This window comes from Carcharhinus amblyrhynchos, chromosome 5, assembly GCF_965287045.1.
Source record: "Carcharhinus amblyrhynchos chromosome 5, sCarAmb.v2.hapA, whole genome shotgun sequence".
Lineage (NCBI taxonomy): Eukaryota > Metazoa > Chordata > Chondrichthyes > Carcharhiniformes > Carcharhinidae > Carcharhinus > Carcharhinus amblyrhynchos.
Genome location: NC_137328.1, coordinates 8,208,781 through 8,232,460, shown reverse-complemented (window position 1 = coordinate 8,232,460; position 23,680 = coordinate 8,208,781). Strand labels below are relative to the sequence as shown.

Below are 23,680 nucleotides of genomic sequence, written 5' to 3'. Positions count from 1 at the left end.
GCCATGCTAAGAAATTGCCTCTTAGTGTCCAGGGTAGCGGAGGTTAGAGGGATTAGTGGGTATAATATGTAGGGATATGGGACTAGGGCCTGCTTAGGATTGTATTCGGTGCAGACTCGATGGGCCGAAGGGCCTCTTTCTGCACTGTAGGGTTCTATGATCTATGGTCATAACAAAGTAGTTAATTATTTTCCCAGGATGAATCAATGTAGATCAATGGCCAACATTTGGCATGAATAAGGGCAGTGTAGTGGCACAGTGGTTAGCACTGCTATCTCACAGCGCTAGGGACCCGGGTTCAATTCCCGGCTTGGGTCACCATCTGCACATTCTCCCTGCGTCTGAGTGGGTTCCCTCTGGGTGCTCTGGTTTCCTCCCATGGATGTGCTGGGTGGGTGCATTGGCCATGCCAAATTCTCCCTCAGTGTAGCAGGACAGGCACCAGAGTGTGGCAACCAGGGGATTTTCACAGTAACTCCATTGCAACGTTAATGTAAGCTCACTTGTGACTCTAATAAATAAACTTAAAAATGCTGAGGCTGTCATGCCAACTGTTTTTTTTCCAGAGTAAACTAATCCCTCGCTAACCGACTAATTTCGAAACTCAACTAAAGTTCTGAGGACCCAGCTTCGAATCCCATCATGATAAATGGTAGATTTTGAATTCAATAAAAAAATATCTGGAATTATGAATCTACTGATGGCCATGAAACTATTGTTGATTGTTGGAAAAACCCATTTGGTTTAATGTCCTTCAGGGAAGAAAATCCGTTTTCCTTACCCAGTCTGGCCTTCCTTATTCACTGTCTGTGTGGAGTTTGCACATTCTCCCCATGTCTGTGTGGGTTTCCTCCAGGTGTCCCTGTTTCCTTCCACAGTCCAAAGATGTGTGGGTTAGGTTGGTTGGCCGTTCTAAAATTGACCCTGGTGTTAGGGGGATTAGCAGGGTAAATGTGTGGAGTTGTGAGAACAAGATCTGGGTGCAGACTCAATGGACCGAATGGCCCCCTTCTGTACTGTGGTGATTCTATATGTGACTCCAGAGCCTATGCAATGTGGTTGACTCTCAACTGCCCTCTGAAATGACCTACCAAAAAACCTAGCAGTGCAACAAGGTTTGGGCAATAAATGCTGGCCAGCTAGCAACACCCATGTCTCACAAATAATGGAAGGACAAAACCAACAAAGGCAATCGGGAGGTTTCTGTTCCAAAGTTGTCCTTCCACAAGCTTCAGAACAGCAGCATCCTACTGGGAAAAATGGACATTGAAGCCCATGTAAGGGTTTGAAGTTGCACTATTTACTCACCTGGTACAGAAAATGTCAGGGCTCATCCTTTCGGTGTATTTTTAATTGCACCGTGAGTTTCCATCACTGCCAAACAACCTCTCTTGCCCTGAAAATGTACTTCGGCAAGTGTGGAATTTTATTCTTTCAGGTTTGAATTATGGGCGATTTTAAACAATTTTTCAAACCTTTAGTGCCTCTCTTCCTCTCCCTCTTAATCTGAGCTTTCTGTCCCTGCCTTCAATCGGCTTTCTTTAACCAGTTTTAAATTCAGTTAAATATTCAGACTTACGTTTTATCCAGGCTCTGTGAACCTCAGTAAATTTAATTGGTTGAGACCTGCATTGCTTGTACATTTCATTCAGGCCCCAGTTTGCCTGTTTAGACGTCGCACTGTTGGGATTTTCTCGCTGTGTTGCAGTGTAGAATCTCACACAAAGTCTCTGGGCAGGTTTAGTGTAATGAATGGAATGTACCATACAGTGTACCACTGGCCACTAAACCTGGGTGGGCGTCATAAAGATATAAGGCAGGATTTTCCAGCCGTGTTCACCCCAATACTGGAAAATCCCACCTGGGTTCATCGGATCTTTGTATGGTCCACACCCACCCACTGTGATTCCTGTGGAATAGGAAACTTCTGCCAGTAATCACTCATCCTGACAGTCATGAGGAGATCATATGGTTTTGGCTGAGGTGGGGATTGTACACGCCGTGACACAGAGTGAGATGGGGTGTGTACACGTAGTGACACAGACTGAGGCGCAGAGTGTACACACTGTGACACAGACTGAGATGGGGTGTGTACACGTGGTGACACAGACTGAGGCGCAGAGTGTACACACTGTGACACAGACTGAGATGGGGTGTGTACACGTGGTGACACAGACTGAGGTGCAGAGTGTACACACCGTGACACAGACTGAGATGGGGCGTGTACACATGGTGACACAGACTGAGGTGGGGAGTGTACATACCATGACACAGACTGAGGTGCGGAGCATACACACCGTGACGGGGACAGAGGTGGGGAGTGTAAACACTGTGACACAGACTGCAATGGGGAGTATACACATTGTGACGCAGACTGCAATGGGGAGTATACACATTGTGACGCAGACTGCAATGGGGAGTATACACATTGTGACGCAGACTGCAATGGGGAGTATACACATTGTGACGCAGACTGTGGTGGGGAGTGTACTCACCATGACGCAGACTGCAGTGCAGAGTGTACACACCGTGACACAGACTGGGATGGGGAGTGTACACGCTGTGACGCAGACTGCAACGGGGAGTGTACACATAGTGACGCAAACTGCGGTGGGGAGTGTATATAGTGTGACACAGACCGATGGGGAGTATACATGCTGTGACACAGATTGCAACGGGAAGTGTGCATACTGTGACGCAAACTGCGATGGGGAGTGTACACATTGTGACGCAGACTGAACTGGGGAGTGTACACACCGTCACACGGACTGAGCTGGGGACTGTACATAGGGTGACACGGACTGAAATAGGAATGTACACACTGTGACACAGACTGAGCGGGGGAGTGTACACACCGTGATGCCGTCTGATTGGCAACTCCCTGGTTGAGCTTGGAAATCTATTCCAGTCTGTCGTCGTTGCGCATTTCCAGAGCTGCCATCTGTTAATTATGTTCACATTTCTACTGGGATTGCAGAAGTCTGGTGTCCATCTCCCTCCAGCCTCCTCTGCATTCCACCCTGACTGCACGCCCCTGAGGTTCGCATTCTCAGGTTGAATTTTGTTGTCCCAAGCCAACCCTCCCCCAGAGAAGGCTGCCGAGAGCCCCAGTTATATCTTATTAATTAAAGCAATTCCATGTCGTGGGTTGCGTTGATGAACTTACTATCGTATCTGACCTGTGAACAGCTGAGACAGAGCTTGCTCAGACCATACCCTTGTGTTAACGACGCACGCCATTACTGATGTGCCAGTCAAGTAGCAGTAGCAGGCTCAGAGATATGTCCTGAGTTGCGAATGTCTGGAACTTGCTGATCGAGTCACACCTCTGAACTTCCCTGCAACGGGATTTCACTCTTAGCCTCATTATTCTGCAAAACTTTCTGGATTTGCAAATTGATTTCCCACAGCCCGCGACTGGGATTCTCCGACCTCTCTGGACAAACTGCTCGAGAGGCTCAGTATTTGTACCACAAATACTGGTCTCCCACTCTGCTGCCTGTGGGCCGGCTAATGTCCTGGAATAAAAGTAAATTGCTGCGGATCCTGGAGTCTGAAAAATAGACAGTAAATGCTGGAAAGACTCAGCAGATCTGACAGCATCTGTGGAGAGAGAATAGAGCCAACGTTTCGAGTCTGGATGATTGCTTGCCAGAACTTTGGGGATTCGGGTTTAAATTCAATTAATAAACCTGGAGTGGGATTCTCCAGCCTCCCAGCCACGTGCTTCCCATCAGTGGGAGGTGACGTGTTGTTTGCTAGCGGCGGGATTCTCTGATCCCACCGCTGTCAGTGGGAATTCCCATGGAAGCCACCCAATGCTGGCAGGACCCCTGAAGCTGGGACGTGAGAATTCTGGCCCTGGAACTGAAAACTAGCGTCAGTAATGGCAACCATGATAACTACCATCGACTGTTGTCAAAACCCATGCTGTTCGTGGGCGGCACAGTAGCACAATGGTTAGCACTCTGCTTCACAGCTCCAGGGAACTGGGTTCGATTCCCGGCTCGGGTCGCTGTCTGTGTGGAGTTTGCACATTCTCCCCATGTCTGCGTGGGTTTCCTCCAGGTGCTCTAGTTTCCTCGCACAGTCCAAGGACGTGCGGGTTAGGTTGATTGGCCATGTTGAAATTGCCCCTTAGTGTCCTGGGATAAAATATGTAGGGATACGGGGGTGGGGCCTGTGTGGGATTGTGGTCAGTGCAGACTCGATGGGCCGAAGGGCCTCTTTCTGCACTGTATGATTCCATGTTTATGTTAATGCCCTTTGGGGAAGGAAATCTGCCATCCTTATCTGGTCTGGCCCATATGTAACTCCAGAGCCAGAAACTTCTGAATGAAGTCCAGTCCATCAGTCAAACCATCCATTGACTCTGTCTACACTTCCCGCTGCCTCGGCAAAGCAGCCAGCATAATTAAGGGCCCCACGCACCCCGGACATTCTCTCTTCCACCTTCTTCTGTCGGGAAAAAGATACAAAAGTCTAACGTCACCTACCAACCGACTCAAGAACAGCTTCTTCCCTGCTGCTGTCATCAGACTTTTGAACCTTATATTAAGTTGATCTTTCTCTACACCCTAGCTATGACTGTAACGCTACATTCTGCACTCTCTCCTTTCCTTCCCTATGGACGGTATGCTTTGTCTACATAGCGCACAAGAAACAATACTTTTCACTGTATCCTAATACACGTGACAATAATAAATCAAATCAAGGCTGCGATTTAAAAAATGAATGTTGTGGGGGACAACTGTTTTTCTGGAGTCGTTTTTGATTCTTTTGCCCATTATTGTAAAAATGTCTTTTTTAAAACAAAAGCCTAGTAAATAAACAGCGACAAAACACCGTTCAATTTGGACAGTGAATTAAGTCAGCCGCTTCAAGTATGTCTTTGCATGGGGCCCCCTGTGACACACATGTCGCCCCTGTCTCTATCAACCAGTCTCGATGGGGTCTTCATACCGCCCTCAAAATAGCTGACAGAGGAATGTCCTAAAGTGGACCTTGTTCTTTTGTCACCTAATATCACCGATAGCAGTGTCTAGCTGCACATTGCTGGAATTGCACTGCTCAATATCTTGGTCCTGGCTCTCCAAGGTTGAGGCCTAATTAGTAAGTGGAATGGCAAACATCTCACTGAGGTAAATCTCACTGCCTGAGGGAGTGGCGAGGTTGGACAGGAGCCAGGCAGGTTTTAGTGGTTCCACCATTTCTCCACAAGGAAATTCTGCTCCATCGACCTTGAAGAATCATCTTGCCCACCCGAGAACAGCTGCTCACATCATTTCCTCGGGGTTTTTGGCTTGAGAATAGAAGACCCTATGGGAATGTCCTTTCTTAATGTTTCCTCCGTAACCTATCCAAAAATAATCTTGGCCACCGCCACCCTGGGAAACCTCTCCCCTCATTGGCACCTTCCCACCCAACATGCCTTGCCGTTGACCCAATCTATTTGTCCTCCACAGTCCTCGTGTGCGGTGAGGGTAAGGTTGCCAACTCTGGTTGGCAGCAAGTTACAGCACGTGAGCACCTGCCTCCAACCCTCCTGCTATCCCCTTCCCCCTCTCACCCATCGATCACCGAACATGTCCATTCTCATTATACTACCTCCTTGTGCCAATCGGGAAGCGAACGGTGGCACAGTGGTTAGCACAGCTGCCTCACAGCGCCAGGGACCCAGGTTCAATTCCTGGCTTGGGTCACTGTCTGTGTGGAGTTTGCACATTCTCCCCGTGTCTGCGTGGGTTTCCTCCGGGTGCTCCGGTTTCCAAAGATGTGCGGGTTAGATGAATTGGCCATGCTAAATTACCCTTTTAGTGTCGGGGGGATTAGGCGGGTGAATATATGGGGTTGTGGGGATAGGACATGGGCGGGATTATTGTCGGTGCAGAATCGATGGGCCAAATGGCCTCCCCCTCCCCTGTAGAACTGTACGGACCCTTCATTACTCAGTTGGATAATGTTCCACCATCAGTCAGCAGCCCTGTATCCCCGACACGCCTAAACCCAATAAGACGCACCTTCTTGAAATGCCCTCACCATTTTTATTGCTCCCCCCCCCCCGGAGAGGAATGGCTCATTCCTGGAGGCTCCGGGGCCGTCCTGAAGGCTTGGGAACGCTGTAAGTGGGAGTGAACGGGGTCTTTAAACGTTTCGGGGCGAGCAGGGCGGATGCTAAGCGCTTTGGTATGTGGAGAATTCGACCTTGAGGCATCACGTTCAACAGCCAGTGAAAGGTTAAGCCGAAGCTCTGGGGGATAGTGGGGTGCTGAAAGGTGAGCGTGTGTGCCGCATATGGGATACATCAGCAAGAAATACTAGATGTCCGTGCGAGCCATTTCATGAGCCAGGGATGTCCCTTTAAGCTGTGGCAGGCAAATGCTATCTCAGCTGATTTATAGACGCAGTCTTTTTCTGCACCCCGCACCCACCCCCCCCACCCCCCAAGGCCCCGAATAGCGAGGCTCCCTCAAGGCATGGCTTTAGGAGGCAGGAACACTCCCAGACAGCTGTCAGCTCAGCTTCCAAGATTACACGGGGTTACGCTACCGAGACAAGTATGTTCGCAATATATCACCCCTTTCAGACCAGCCTGAAGAAATATTACAGCCCAGATCTCAGCCATAAACAGCTTCTTCCCCCCTCCTGCACCATAAAGAACGACTTACTCGATCTAAACCTGGTGTAACTCTCAGCGCGAGGAGAGACTGTCAGCGGGCACATAGGGCAGCCAGAAAGTTGTTTGCCAGTTTTTATTGGAGCTAAACCCATCGCTTTAACCCCTCTCAAACAGAGGAGTAGCAAACACTCTCAAAAGCGGGTTTGACGCAGGCATTAACTTGATTTGCAGCAACGGGTGAATGTCTCTCTGCTAGGATGGGGGGGGAGGCAAAGTAGGGCCACGGGCGCAAGGCACAGAGAAGGGTGAGATGAGAATACTGCGGAACGTTTACAGCTTAAGCACAAAATAAAGTTTACCGATTAATCTCACCAGCCGGCGGGATTCTCCAGTCCCGCTGCAGTGAACGAAGGTTTGGCTGAGCGCCAAATTCTCCCTCCTCACTTGCAGCGGCAGTGAGGCGTGAATGGCGGAGAATTCCGGCCAATATCTCTCGTATAAAAGCAGGAAATGCTTCAGAAAGTCAACAGCTCAGGCAGTTCTGCTGAAATGTCATCAACCCGAAAGATTAATTCCGTTTCTCCCTCCGTCGATGCTGCCTGACCTGCTGAGTGTTTCCAGCATTTTCTGTCTGCATTTCCGATTCCCAGTATTTTCTTTGTTTCTCCCTCTCTATGTAATATCGCGGAGACTTTAATTTACTTCTCAATCTCCTTGAATATAATCCTAGCTTTTTAAAGTTTTATTAGTGCCACAAGTCGGCTTACATTAACACTGCAATGAAGTTACTGTGAAAATCCCCTAGTCGCCACACTCCTCCACCCATTCGGGTACGCTGGGGGAGAATTTAGCATGGCCATGTACTAACCAGCACATCTTTCAGACTATGGAGCACCCGGAGGAAACCCATGCAGATTCCACACAGACAGTGACCCAAACTGGGGATTGAACCCGGGTCCCTGGTGCTGGGAGGCAGCAGTGCTAACCACTGCGCCACCGTGCCGCCCACACTGTAGCACTGAATTGGGGAATGACATCAGTTGCAGTCGGTATAGTGTAAAAGGAAGCTTGATAATTACATCGGATTGCATTGTATTTACTGCACAGAAACAGGCCATTCGGCCCCACTAGTCCATGCTGATTTTTATGCTTTAGGCTCCTCCCACCCTACTTCATCTCACCCTATCAGCATATCCTTCTGTTCCCTTCTCCCTCATGTACCAAACTAACTTCCCCTTAAAGGCATCAATGTTATTCTCCCCGACTCCTCCTGTTGGTAGCAAGTTACACGTCCCAACACTGACGAGACGTGTCTCCTGTTTCATTTACTGTCTTGTAATTATGTTTTGTTGTTCGCAGTGTTAATGTAAGCCTCCGTGCGACACTAATAAACAAACTTTAAAAACTAGTTGTGGGGCGGAATTTCCCTCACGGGAATCGTAGCAGGCGGTAAGGTGACCCATACAAAGATCTGTTGACCTTGGGGGGGGATTTTCTGCTCTTGAGGTGAGCGCAGCTGGAAAATCCCACCCGTGATATTTAGTGTGATGTTAAGTTGTTTTGAAAAGCATTGGGTCAGTGTCTTAAGCCGATGCTTTGCCTGTGTTCAATTGCAAAGAGGAGTGAAGGAGAAAGAGAGAGATCCTGTGATTAGGATCTGGACCCGCTGCCTGAGTGGATGGTAGAAGCGGATTCAAAAAGGGAATGGATCCATGTTGGTTTAGGAAAAGCTCGCGAAGAGATGGGGAAAGAGCAGGCGAGTGTGGGTCGCATTGGATAGCATGGGCGCAAAGGGCCAAATAGCCTCCTCCTATATTGGCTGGCTCTATAAACCAGCCAACATGGACCTATAAACCTTTTGATCAAACTACAAAAGTTGCAGGGGCAGCACAGTGGTTAGCACTGCTGCTTCACAGCACCTGGGACCAAGGCTCGATTCCCGACTTGGGTCACTGCCTGTGTGGCGTTCTCCCCGTGTCCGCATGGGTTTCCTCCGGGTGCTCCGGTTTCCTCCCACAGTCTGTAGGACGTGCCGGTTAGGTGCATTGACCCGGACAGGCGCCAGAGTGTGGGCGACTCGGAGAATTCCACCTTTTTGAATCCACTTCTACCATCCGGTCAGACAGCGGGTTCCAGATCCTAACCACGTGCTCCCTCTCCCTCTTGACCCCCGCACCCCCTCCCCCCGCACCCCCTCCCCCCACACCCCCACCTGCCCCCTCTCACCTTTTGATTTGCCTGCATCGTATCTGAAATCTGTGTCCTCTACTCACTCTGCTTCCTGTCAGTGGAACCAGTCTCTCAATCCTTGTTAAGATCTCACGCTTTAAGGTCTTAAGAAGTCAGGCCAGTAAAGATTAGCACCAGCGGAAAATTAATGACGAGCAGGATTCCGCTGCTAAAAGTATTAGTTAAACATTGTATTTGGCACAGACAACATGCTAAGTCATGGAAAAGCCTGTTCCAATTTAATATAAGCCCGTGTGTGCCTAAATTAGTGTTGGATATAATTGAAATGTTGCAAATATTGGAGTTCTGTATTTAGTACCGCACAGATAAAAGTGAAGTAGGATCAAGAACCAAAATTTTGCACTTCCTTTTCCTTGCAACACATCCATTTTCGTATGTGGGCATCACCACCCCTCCCCCACCAGACCCTATCCCCATAACCCCACATATTTGTGGTTGACTCTCAATTGCCCTTGGGCAACTAGGGAATAAATGCCGGCCAGCCAGCGACACCCGTGTACCACAAATGAATATGAAAAGATCTACCAGCCAGCTGACCATTCTGACAGGCCGGATGCTCTCCAAGGCAGGTGATGGGCCCAGGTCTTGCCTTCTGCCCAGCAATGCTCATTAGAGGGTGAAATGGCATTGGGCACACTGGGATCAGTAGGATGCCTTCCACCGCCCCCCCGACTCATTGGGTGGTGGTGGCAGAGCTCCCACTACCCTGAGAGTTCTGGCCCATGTCTCTGCTTCTCTTGAGGTGACCGTGGGAGTGGGAGGTACTCCAGAATCAACTGCCCGCTTGTTCTGGTGTCCAGATGAATACACATTGGAGAATTCTTCAGGGAGTGGGAGTCTATCACGATATAATGGGATAGACTCCCACTGGGAGTCTATAACGGGATAAATGGATATAACGGGAGTTTATTATTGGCATAAACCGACGCCAATACGAAGAGCCTATCGTGGCACATTTCAGAATCAGGACTTGCACGTATCATTCACAGCGGAAAGTGCCGGAATGCTGAGCTCAGACAAAAATGATAAAGAGCAAAAAATAATGACAATCCATACACAGGATATCCAGAATCCAGTGACATTCATCACTGTTTTTGTATAACTACACAAAAACACTGCAGACACAACTTAAACTATAATTTCCTAATTAACTCTAAATGGTCCCTTACTGAGGATATGGTTGCAGTATGGATTCGAACAATGTTTTTCAGTACCTGGGTACAAATCTAACCCAGATGGGTAGTTTAATTATCACTGCCACAAAACATATACAACGGGATTTTACAGCCTCACGTGACCAACACCACAAATTGCTGACCAACGTCAACAGACATTTCCGTTGTCCATCTCTTGCACGCTCCGATTCTGTGGCGGGCGAGGCGGTAGAATTCTGGTGATAAACTCACAGTCGAGGCTGGAGGGATAACATGTTCATAGAGTCCCTATAGTGCAAGAGGAGGCCATTCGGCCCATCGAGTCTGTATCGACCACTGATCCCACCCAGGCCCTATTCCCATAACCCCACACATTTACCCTGCTAATCCCCCCAACACTAGGGTTAATTTAGCATGGTCGATCAACCTAACCCGCACATTGGAATGAGGGAGGAAACTGGAGCACCCAGAGGAAACCCACTCAGATACGGGGAGAATGTGCAGACTCCACAGAGACAGTGACCCGAGGCCGGAATTGAACCCAAGTTCCTGGTGCTGTGAGGCAACAGTGCTAACCACTGTGCCACCCAAGAAATGGATATAAAATGCTGGAAAATCTCAGCAGGTCTGACAGCATCTGTGGGGAGAGAGTAGAGCCAACGTTTCGAGTCAAGATGACCTTTCGTCAGAACTCGGTCGGTTGAGGGATAAATGTTGAGCCAGAACTCTAAGGAAAACTTCCGCTAACTCTCCTCAATGCCCATGGGATCTACCTGAGAGGGCAAACAGGGCAATCGTCCAATATCTGATCGGGGGAAGGCACCTCTGGCAGTGCAGCACCCCCTCAGTACGTCACTCGTCCCAAGACCAGAAAATCTGCCCGAGGTCATGAGATTTTTGCATGGTCCTGTCCCGCCTGCTACAATTCCCTTGGAGGACAAGACAGGAAAATTCCATCTAAAATGTCAGCTTAGACTCTGTGACCAAGCCTCCAAAGTGAGATTTCGGCTGGGATTCTCCAACCTCGCCCGCAGCTGGGATTCTCCAGCCCCGCTGCTGTGATTTGGCCGAGCACCGAATTCTCCATTCTCGCTGCCTGCGGTGGCAGAGCGTGCAACACCGGAGAATTCCAGCATCAAGGACCCAGGTTCAATTCCAACCTCAGGTCGCTGTCTGTATGGGGTTTGCACATTCTCCCTGTGGCTGTGTAGTTTCCTCCGGTTTCGCTGTGTGTCGCCTCTTCCTTTGGGAGCATGCAGCGCCTAAAGATCAGTCACTACGTCATCCAATTTTGTGATTGAAATTGAACACCTCAAGTCTTGTCTTGCTACACGTCTTCTCAGAAAGAGAGAGCGAGAGGGTGTTTGTAATGCTGTCTGAGATATTGATTGGTGTCACATTGGATGAAGAATTTATATTGTCTACAATTTATAAATGATGTGAAGTAAATCACTAAAATGGTATAAAATTTGAAAAAGCGTAGCAACTTGTCAAAGTATTTTATCCTATTATTCTCTTATGGATATCTGCATTTGTAATATCCACATTTTCAATATATTTTAAATTATTCTCTGGATATGGGCGTCACTGGCTAGGTCAGCATTTATTACCTATTGTCAGGTTAGCAGTCACCAGCATTTCAAAAGCTATTTCACAGGATGTGAATCCCAGTAAGGAGGTTAGCAGACGTAGACTGACCAGAAGAATACACCGCTTGGCTAATAGAAAACACTCTGGGTAGAGGAGCCAGAGAAGATATATATATTATCTCTGGCACAGTGATTAGCACTGCTGCCTCACAGCACTGGTGATCCAGGTTCAATTCCAGCCTTGGGTCACTGTCTGTGTGGAGTCTGTATGTTCTCCCCATCTCTGTGTGGGTTTCCTCCTGGGTGTTAAATCTATGCCCTCTAGTTTTAGACTCCTCTACCTTAGGGAAAAGATATTGGCTATCTCGTTGATCTGTGCCCCTAATTATTTTATAGACCTCTATAAGATCACCCCTCCCACAGTCTGAAAGACGTGCTGGTTAGGTGCATTGGCCGTGCTGAATTCTCCCTCAGTGTAACCCGAACAGGCACCAGAGTGTGGCGACCAGGGGATTTTCACCGTAACTTCATTGCAGTGTTAATGCAAGCCTACTTGTGACTCTAACAAATAAACATAAAGAAGGGCCTCGCTGGTGTTGGAAGGGCAGCTTAGCTGCCCATTCAGAAACCTGAGTAAAAATCAGTCTCCGCTATTTGGCCAACATTGGTGGCGGAGATTTCACTGGCTGCCTCCCCAGTCATCTCCAGATGGGTTATGTTAAAATAGCTCCAGTAAATGTCTTTAATAACGTGCTTTAAAATCCAACATTATTTATTGCCTAATTCAACTGATTGATCACCCGGATCTCCAAACATCAGGTCTCTGTACGGAGAAAATGGAAATCTGGGTAATGTTTTGACATATTGTCTTCTTCAGAATGTAAACATCGGCACGTGAGGGGGTCGGACTGTGTGTTTGGTTTATTTTATAGCCTACATTTTGAAATTTTTTTTGTCCTGTTCTTTATCAGAGATTTATCGGGCGCTTTACTGTGACCTTTTATTCTTGAACTCAAACGGATTACTTATCACCAAAGAAAGCACTTAAAGCTCTGCTGAAGGGACTTGGCAATGTCATTTTCACAATCCAGTAATACCGACCTTTTTTTCACTCATTCCCGGGAGGTGAGGGCTGTTGTCTGAGCCACAAATTATTGCTCGTCCCTAATTGCCCTTGAGAACATGGTGGTACACTGCCCCATCGTCCTGTTGCGTAGGGTGTGGGGGGGTGGTACACTGCCCTCTCATCCTGTATGGCGGAGGTGGGGGGGGAATGGCAGGAGGGGTGGTATACTGCCCCACTGTCCTGTTAGATGAGGAGGGGAGGGGTGGTGGTATACAGTTTGGGGGTTCCAGGATTTTGACCCAGTGGCTGTGAAGGATTGGCAAAATAGTTTCAACTGTAAGAAGTCTCACAACACCAGGTTAAAGTCCAACCCAAACTGGTTGGACTATAAGCTGGTGTTGTGAGACTTCTTACTGTGTTTGCCCCTGTCCAACGCCAGCATCTCCCCATCAGAATAGTTTCAGGATGGTGAAAGGTTTGAGGGAGTTTGGATTTAGCTATCCCCATGTGGTCCATTGCTCCAATTCTTCTAGGTGGTCGCGGGTGTAGGCTCAGGTGTGGGTTCCTCCAGGGTGGTCTTCTCCGCAGTGCCAAACAGAGGCTCATGCGACGCGGAACAAATGATCAAGCTCTGCACTTCAGGTGTCCACCCCCTCTCTTGGCTTCCTTACCCTCTGGTAAGAGCATGCTCAGTAATGTCCACTGGCAAACCTAATGGAAGGAGCTAATATCAGTCTGCAGCACCTCAGGCCTTAAGTCAGGTTTTAACAGAAGTGCCCATTCGTTTTGGTGAATGGCTGTGTTGGAAATGGTGAAGGAACAGGAGTTGTTTTGTATCTTGAAGTGTTCCCTTCAATGGTGGATGTGGTAGCGTGGCTCCTTTAAGAGGTGCTATTTCACAGGTCATGTGACCACATGAATGGGCCAGAGCCAATGGAGCTCAAGCACACGAACCTTGACCAATCAGGAGTGAGGGCATGCATCCCCATCACTTATAGTCAGCAGAGAGTTGTTTTAGAGTAGATCTGTATGGTAGGTTTGGTGCTGTTAAACCTACCATTATAAATAGTTCGTTGTATTCAATAAATATTCAAATTTGTTGATTGCCACCTCGTGTCATCACAGAGGAATAGTGTAAAGTGGACAGATTGTAGTTTGTTTTGTATCACACCAACACATTATTTCAAAAGCGACTTCAATGAGCAAAGTAAAATCCTTCCCACTCCACAGTTGTCTGGCTCTCGGCCCTGTCTCAGTGGGTGGCTGTCTTGCCTCGGTCAGAAGGTTGTGTGGACGAGTTACAGCTTGAACATAAAGTCAACGTTGACACTTTCTGTGCAGTGCTGAGGGCATGCCACCCTGGCAGTGTAATGACTTCAATCAGGCCATTGAGATTGGCCTATTGAATATGAGCTCCCCGATTAAGGATCCAATCAGAGAGTCATTGAGTTATAATGTCATAGAGGTTTGCAGCATGGAAACAGGCCCTTCGGCCCAACTTCCCCATGCTGCCATTTTTTAAACCCCTAAGCTAGTCCCAATTACCCGCACTTGTCCCATATCCTTCTATACTCTATACCCATCATACCCATGTAACTGTCTAAACGCTTCTTAAAAGATAAAATTGTACCCACCTTTACTGCTACATCTGGCAGCTCGTTCCAGACACTCATCACCCTCTGTGTGAAAAAATTGCCCCTCTGAGCTCTTTTGTATCTCTCCCCTTAAATCTATGCCCTCTAGTTTTAGACTCCCCTACCTTTGGGAAAAGATATTGGCTATCTCATTGATCTGTGCCCCTCATTATTTTATAGACCTCTATAAGATCACCCCTCAGCCTCCTATACTCCAGGGAAAAAAAGTCCCAGTCTATCCAGCCTCTCCTTGATCTTTGTCTTTGCCTGGTACTTAACCGGGAGTGTCAGTTTCCCTGATACCCCCTGGAGGTAGAGTCTAACTGTCAGGTGTGCTGCTTTTCCCGGATGAGATATGAAACCGAGCCCCTCTCAGGTGGGCGGGAAAGATCCAGCTGCCACCACTGTGGCAGGAGCAGGGTATCTTTCCCCGATGCTGTGACCAGTATTTAACTCTCGACTGACACGGAACAAAGGCAGACCGTTATCACGTTGTTGTTTGTGGGAGCTTGCTGTGCACAAAATGGCTGCCACATTTCCTACAGTGACTACGAAAAGGATTCGGTTGACTGTAAAGCGCTGGGGAGACCCCGAGGTTGTGAAAGATCAGATAAAGTTGCAAATATTTCTTTCTGCCTCGCTCACGGCAAAATTTGAATTTTTAAAATTCTTATTTATTGTTTTATTTATTAGTTACAAATGAGGCATAAAGTTTATTTATTAGTGTCACAAGTAGGCTTATACTAACACAGCGATGAAGTTACTGTGAAAATCCCCCAGTTGCCACACTCTGGCGCCTGTTCGGGAACACCGAGGGAGAATTTAGTACGGCCAATGCACCTAACCAGCACGTCTTTGGACTGTGGGAGGAAACCGGAGCACCCAGAGGAAACCCACACAGACACAGGGAGAATGTGCACACTCCACAGTCAATGACCTAAGCTGGGAATGGAACCTAGGGCCCTGACACTGTGGGGTACTAGTGTTAACCACTGTGCCACTGTGCTGCCATATCTTTGATGGGATGCGAGTGCCACTGGCAAGGCCAGTATTTATTGCCCATCCCTAACTGCCCTTTGCTCACTAGTCCAATTCAGAGTCAACCACATTGCTGTGGCTCTGGAATCACATGTAGGCCAGATCAGATGAGGACAGCAGATTTCCTTCCCTAAAGGACAGTAGTGAACCAGATGAGTTTCTACAATCATCAATAATGCTTTACGGTGACCATTACTGAGACCAGGGGCGGTACTCAGCTGCTCTGCTCAAGCAGATGTCACTCCTGGGGCAGAATTCTCTGACCCTGCCCGCGGCTGGGATTCTCCAGTCCCGCTGCTGTGAATGGAGTTTTGGCCAAGCGCCAGATTCTCCATTCTCGCCAGCAGCGGTGACGGGGTATAGCAGCATCGGAGAATTCCGACCTTGATCTCCAGGGCGGAAAATTCCACCCTAGCTTTTAACTCCCAGTTTTATGAATTGAACCTGGGTTCCACAACCTACCAGAGAGGAATTAAACTCATTTCCCCCAGTGCGTTAGGCAGGATTTCTAGCCCAGTGACACTCACGTTACATCAAAGCCTCTGTCGTGGGGAATTTTTAAAAAGTGGCCAATTTACGTCTTAAAAATTTAGACTCTTTTCAAAAACTCACAAAAGGCAAAGTTTCTGTTCAAAATTCGTCACAAAATTTATTTAAAACGCAAAAATCAATCAGGACAAACAATATGTAAACGTGCATTTGGAGGTCTCCAAAGGGTTAAATAGCTCAGGTTCAGAGTTGTAAAACCTCTCCAAAGATCTGAAGCACTCAGCCAAAATACAGAACAATTATACTTTTTGTTATCTAACACGCGCCTCTTCATCAGCTTAAAATCAATTTCATTTAGTGTTCACATGTCAGTCCAGTTTTTGACAAAGTATCCCAGCCAATTGCCATCTGCCACTCAGTATAGTGATATCTCATCGTCCGTTCCATCCGGACATCCTCCCATCTTGGCCATTTTCAGGTCGCTACATAACTACAGGCTCTGTCAATAGGTGAACCTTTCCCACACAGACATTGCCAAGACAGAAAGATACATGATTTCTGTGCCGGAGAAATGCACTATCTTATGTCTGGACAATGTATGCCGCTATAAAGTTACAATATTTGTCCCAAAAACTTGAAACTTTCTAAGATTTACTTTTGCTGACTCATGGATTCCCAATTTATAGCTCTAACCTTCTGACCTGACCATTACATTTTGCAGCATTTGCTCTTTTTGACTGAGGCAAACAATACATTTTATATATTAAAATACATTCAGTACTTATATATACACTTCAAAATCATACTCATTTTTTTAACACTGTTGTTGCGTTCACATATGAGCAAACTGCCCATATTAATTTGTTATAAAGAATCATTTAATCCCTTCATAGAATCCCTGCAGTGCAGAAGGAGGCCATTTGGCCCATCGAGCCTGCACTTTCACAGTCTTACACAGGCCCTATTCCCATAACCTTGCATATTTGGTCTGCTAATCGCCCTGGTGCGAGGGTTAATTTAACATGGCCTAACCTGCACATCTTTGGACTCGCAATCCTGTCTCCTAAGAGGACTACATCTGTCTGTGAATCTGATTCTACTCTCTCCCATATTGCTAGTGTGGCTGGTATAACTTAAAGGGCTTAACACAATTGTGCACCATTGAATTCTGATTGTTATCTCCCTCGATGGTGTACACAGCAGAGAAAGTAGAAGTATTTTGAAAGAATTGCCTTTTAGATAAGATTTCTCTTAGTTCACACCGAGATGAGAAGGAAGAACTGAGTGCGGTTAACCTGTTTGAAACACTCTTCCCCTTTCTCTCTCTCTCTCTCTAAAGGAGAAAAGGCGGAGACAGACAGAAATCGAAGATAAAAGGCACCAGCTGGAAGATAAAATACTTCAGCTGCAGCATCACAAGGTAGGAACTCTGATACCAAACCCATGTGGTGAAAATTCTTTCATGAACCCAGCACAATCATACTCATTCACTGCGTGTGTGGCTGCTTGTTTTATGTCAGTAAACACTGGCAAAGCCCTCAGCCAAGTCCACATCGTCAATGCTATTACAAATTCCTCGCGCTGCTTTCTTTGTTGAGTGCTTGTTTTTCCTTTCTGGGTTTTGAGATGAGGCTAATTCAACGTGTCAGTGTCAGGAATGGCAGCCTTCCAACACTGCAAGTCTTCTTTTCTTGGTCCAGTTTCAACACCAACAGTGATGGTGGCATGGTTGTACTGTGGTTACCACTGCTGCCTCTCAGAGCCAGGGTCCCAGTTTCAATTCCGGCCTCGGATTACTGCCTGTGTGGAGTTTGCGCGTTCTCCCCATATCTGGTTTGGTTTTTGCGCAGTTCTCCAGTTTCCTCCCACAGTCCAAAGACGTGCGGGTTAGGTGGATTGGCCATGCTAAGTTGACCCTAATGTCAGGGGGATTAGCAGGGTAAATGCGTGGATTTTTGGGAGTAGGGCCTGGGTGAGATTGTGGTCAGTGTAGACTCAACAGGCTTTCTGTACTTTAGGGACTCTATGGTCCTATGTTACTGCCTGGATTGGAGGCTATGAGCTATAAGGGGAGGCTATGAGCTATAAGGAGAGGCTAGACAAACTAGGGTTGTTGCGCTCCTCCAATCCTGCTCTCTGGCGCGTCCTGGATTTCACTGATGGCCGTGTCTAAGACAACCTGGGCCCTCGGCTCTGGAACTCCCTCCCTAAGTCTCTCTGCCTGCGGAGGCATCGGTTTCTCTAACCATAGCCAAAAATCTCTATCCTCGTTCGCGGTTGGCTTCTCTGGTGCTGCTGGAAGTGAATGGAATTTTGGCTGGAACGCCAAGTTCTCCTTTCTCACTCACAGCAGGGCGTACACGGATATGATCGGAGAATCCCCTCTCTTACCTTGTCCTAAAGTCAATCTCTTTGATCAAATTTCAATACTTCCTTAGACGTGGTGTCAAATTTTATTTGATAGCTGTCCTGTGAAATGCCTTGAGATATTTTACTACCCATTTTAAGGTACTTTACAAATGCAAAGGCAGTTTTGCAGCACAGTGGGCTGGCGTCCCTGCCTCTGAGCCAGAAGCTCGGGGGTCGAGTCCCACCCCAGGACTTGACGTCCAAGGAAGGTGCGTTCATAACGCAGTCAAACAGGTTGAGTACAAATTCTTCCACATACACCAGTGGCTGGCGGTAAGAGTAGGAGAGAGTCCTGGTTGGCCATGCTTGATATGAAGTGACACCCCTCAAGCTATAAGCCCCTGGTGAGAGACTAGTGACCTGTATGGAGACAGACGAAAGTCTGCACTACTGGGTGTGGAGAAGAGAATTCGGAAATATAAATGCAAGTATTTTATTGCTGAATATATTGGATTTTCAAATTTAATGCACATTTTTGATGAAATATGAACAGTTTTGACTCCCAGCAACAGGCCATCAGAATAAAATTGCTCCCTTTCACTGGAGCGTTACCTTTACAACCAAAGGAGGAGGGGAGGGCCCATTAGCCGACGATGGACTTGGGAACCCAGAGGGGAAAGAGTAGAGGCTCTATTTTTAAAACAGCCAAAAAGAGTTGAGTGCAATATATCATGTACTGCAGAATCAGCCATGATCTCATTGAATGGCGGGTCAGGCTCAAGGGGCCATGCATGGCCTACTCCTGCACCCTGTATCTTACATTCTTCGCCCTTAACTAGTTCCACATGGCCTTTTCTCTTTAAAATGCTTTTGTTAACTGCTTGCAGCAATATTTCACAGGCAACAGGAGGAGAATGCGACTGCCAAACAAATATGTTACAAACTACTGCAAAACGTGGGTTTAATTTGCGTCTTTCGAGTAAATCTGCTGATGGAATGTTAGCACACTGCCAACTGATGTCGTTATGGGTATGGCTGACAACCAGTGGCCACTCAGCTGATGGCGGTGATCATTCCACGGGGGACAAGGCCCTGTAGTGCCCCAGAGACAGGGAGAGAGAGGGAGGCCTGTTCAGGTCAGATCAGATCACAGGAGCAATGGAGAGCTGACGATAGTCTTGCTTTTGACCTCAGAGGTGTTGATCATCTTAAATATGACTCTCGGGGAAACTTCCAAATTCAGAAGGTGAATTTTGACGTGCTCTGATTATCGTCGACAAAATGGTTCCCTTAATAGGGTCCCTAAGAGTAAAGAAGGAGGCCGTTCGGCCCACTGAGCCTGCACCAATCACAATCCTACCCAGATCCTACCCCCATAACCCTCGTTTAGCCTGCTAATTCCCCTGACACTAAGGGGCGAATCAACCCAACCTGCACATCTTTGGACTGTGGGAGGAAACCAAAGCATACAGAGAAAACCCACGCAGACACGGGGAGAACGTGCAAACTCCACACAGAGGGTGACCCAAGCCAGGAATCGAACCCGGGTCCCTAGCACTGTGAGGCAGCAGTGCTAACCACTGCGCCACCGTGCCATCCTCACTTCATCGTCAACAATTCTACATCTGGTGAATGCGGCGACCATTTCACAGGAACACAGCTAACAACTGCTACGTCACTAAGACTGTATGAAGGAGGGCTTATTGTTCAGGCAGTTTGTGGCAATCTACGCTCACCACCATTCTCCCTGTGGCACTGTGTGAAGATATTTGGATTATCCCTTTATTAAGTTTAAATTTTGGAAAGATATTCACAAATATGCACACGGTTTAGGAACCTTGACATTAATGGTCAGTGCAGGCCGCAATGTTTATTTATTCATGGGACATGGGCTTCATTAGCTGGCCAGCATCTATTGCCCATCTCTAATTGCCCAAGGGCAGTTGAGAGTCAAGTACGTTGCTGTGGCTCTGGAGTCAAATGTAGGCCAGGCCGGGTAAGGATGGCAGATTTCCTTCCCGAAAGAACATTATCATAGAATTCCTACAGTGCAGAAGGAGGCCATTTGGCCCATCGAGTCCCACCCAGACCCTATTCTCATAATCCCACATACTTATCCTGCTAATCCCCCAACACTAATGGGCTAATTTAGCATAGCCAATCAATCTAACCCGCACATCTTTGGACTGTGGGAGGAAACCTATGCAGACACGGGGAGAATGTGCAAACTTCACACACACAGTGACCCAAGGCTGGAATCAAACCCACGTCCCTGGCGTTGTGAGGCACCGCACTGCCCCACGTGAACCAGATGACACTCGACAATGGTTTCATGGTCATCAGTAAATTCCTAATTCCAGTTTTTTTTTAAAATGAATTCAAATTCCACCGTCTGCCGTGGCAGGATTCGAACCCGGGTCCCCCGAACATGAGCTGAGTTTCTGGATTAATAGTCTAGCAACGGGGCTATCACCTCCTCTAACCGGCCTGTAGTAAAAGGAGTCTGTAATTAAATAGACAGAGATAACGGGGACAAATTCAGCACTCTTTGATTGGTATTTAAATCCATGAAATTTTATTTGCATTGAACAGAACTGACAGCAGGGAAACAGGCCATTCAGCCCACCTGATCTATGCTATACACAGACTTCTCCCATCCTAGTTGGTCAGAAAAAGTTTCTTTTCCATTTCTCCCTCATGTATAATTTTTAAAAATCTATTCATTCTCAGGCTGTGGGTGTCACTGCTCAGACCAGCATTTATTGCCCATCTCTAATTGCCCTGAGAAAGTGGTATTAAGCCGCCTTTGCCTTAAATACATTGGAAAAAATTGCATTCGCTGACTGGGAATGGAACCCAGGTCGCAAACAGTGATAACGCGGACAATTAACCACCACAACACCAGGGAATTATATCACTCGGTGCCACTGAGGGGAGGCAGTGGCAAGTGGCATCATCACTGGACTAGTAATCCAGGGGTTCAGGGAAATTTCCTGGGGACCTGAGTTCGAATCCCACCCAAGCAGATGGTGAAACTTGAATTCAGTAAAAACTTGGAATTAAATAATGGAGCGAATGTTCCCGTTCCGGCCACCACGGGACTCGGAGCAGGGTGAATGGTGGACCATGGAAAAATCCGTTGACCACGGGTGGGATTTTCCAGTTTTGGAGCGAAGGCAGCCGGAAAATCCCACCCAATGACCATGAACCATTGTCAATTGCCTTAAAAATCCATCTGGCTCACAGTCATCCTCACTCGGTCTGGCCTACATGTGACTCCAGAGCCACGACAATGTGGTTGACTCTGAACTGCCCTCTGAAATGGCCCAGCAAGCCATTCAGTCAAGGACAGTCTATATGGACAATAAATGCTAACCCAGCCAGCGACACTCATATCCCCTAAACAATTACAAAAAAATGAAGACCCTGAAGCATATTAGTTATGATTATATGAGTAGGGTGGCACAGTGGTTAGCACTGCTGCCTCACAGCACCAGGGTCACAGATTCGATTCCCAGCTTGGGTCACTGTCTGTTTGCACGTTCTCCCCATGTCTGCGTGGGTTTCCTCCAGGTGCTCCAGTTTCCTCTCGAAAGACATGCTGGTTAGGTGTGTTGGCTAAATTCTCCCTCAGTGTATCCAAACAGGAGTGTGACAACTAGGGGATTTTCGCAGTAACTTCATTGCAGTGTTAATATAAACTTACTTGTGACACAAATAAATAGACTTTAAAACTTTATATTAGGCCTCAATATTTTCCCTTCGGAAAATATTGACAAGGAGAAAGCGGTCCAATGGATTCAGATGGCAAACCACTTGGGCGCAGGTGTGCAGACTGTGTCAGGGATAAGTAAAGAGTCGGAAATGACACCCACTTACAGTAATTTGGATAAAATCAGAACCTTTCAGGCTGCCATCCAAAAATAATTCACACATCCCCCGAGCTTCCAGAACTGCGGATGTGTCGGTCTACCTGAGTAATCCCCGAGTCACTCTCACATCGTCAATCACAGCCCAAATGAGGAGGACAGTAGATTATCATTGGAATTCCACAAAAATTTCCACAGCACTTTGACTTTCTTATTGTGGCTTATGCCTCGTTTGCGTCTCCAAAGTACTTTCAACAGAACTAACATTTAAGTAAAATACCGGGCAGGGAATGTAAATGAAGTAGAAGGCCATTCAGCCCCTCGAACACACCCTGTCATTCAATTCTACCATGGCTGATCTGTGCCTCATCTCCATTTGCCTGTCTCTGTTTCGTTCCCTCTCGATTCCATTACCCAATAAAAATACATATCTGATGTGACTTTTTAATTGCCTCCCAGACTCGGTCACCTTTGGAGGGATATAGTTTCAGGTTTACACTGCCGTGTTTGTGAAGAAAGTATATCCGAACAGCCACCCAGAATGAGCTTATGGGGTTATCATTGACCAGAAACTCAACTGGACTCACCACGTAAACATAGCGGCTACAAGGGGCCAGGAATCCTGCAGCGAGTAGCTCACCTCCTGACTCCCCAGAGCCTGTCCACCATCTGCAAGGTACACGTCAGGAGTGTGATGGAATACTCCCCACTTGCCTGGATGGGTGCAGCTCCAACAACACTCAAGAAGCTCAACACCATCCAGGGTAAAGCAGCCCCACTTGATTGGCACCACATCTACAAACATCCACTCCCTCTATCACTGATGCTCAATAGCAGCACTATCTACAAGATGCACTGCAGCAATTCACCAAAGATCCTTACACAGCACCTTCTAAACTCACAACCACTTCCGTCTAGGAGGACAAGGGCAGCAGATACATGGGAAACTCACCACCTGAAAGTTCCCCTCCAAGCCACTCACTACCCTGACTTGGAAACATATCGCCGTTCCTTCACAGTCGCTGTGTTAGAAATCCTGGAATTCCCTCCCTAATGGCATTGTGGGTCAACCCACAGCAGAAGGCAGGTCACCATCGCCACCTCAAGGGCAACTAGGGATGAGTAATAAATGCTGACCAGCCAGCGATGTCCCTGTCCCACAAATTAATTAGAAAAGGTTGTTGTTAAGTTTAGGTGTTTGATCTTTGGCTCTGTACTCTTCCAGTGGATTCTCTGGACAAGTTTTAAATGGGTCAGTAGGGTTGAGAACAGAGATAAGGGGAGGGATGTACAAGTGCACAGTGCTGGCAATGCAGGCCTGTTTGTCAGCACTAGCCCGCTCTGTACTGTTTACCCAGCGATTAGGGGGGGAATGGATAATAAATGTCTCACCTTCAAGCAGCAGGTAACCAACTCAGTCAATGACCAATCAAAGTCAGTTGTCAGAGACTGACTAGAAAGTTCCTGTCAGCTTGCAAAGTCCCTGTCCCACCTCCTCATTAACCCCCAACCCTTCTCACCCACCCCCACAATGGTGGCCTCACTGGTGTGGCCATTTTTTAACTCGAAGGACCTGACAGGGCCTAGAGGGCATTGCAAGATGGAGACTCTTTCTCTCTCTCT

The 23,680-nt window shown here is 47.5% G+C and overlaps 1 protein-coding gene across 1 annotated transcript in view; it reads left to right on the top strand.

Annotated features, from left to right (window-relative positions):
- The window catches only part of palm2akap2 (PALM2 and AKAP2 fusion), a 216,272-nt gene that overhangs the window by 89,820 nt on the left and 102,772 nt on the right, over nt 1–23,680 (top strand). The window contains exon 4 of the mRNA XM_080188456.1: nt 17,179–17,259. Within this exon, the coding sequence (XP_080044582.1) occupies nt 17,179–17,259 (81 nt within the window). The remainder of the gene's footprint in view (nt 1–17,178; nt 17,260–23,680) is intronic.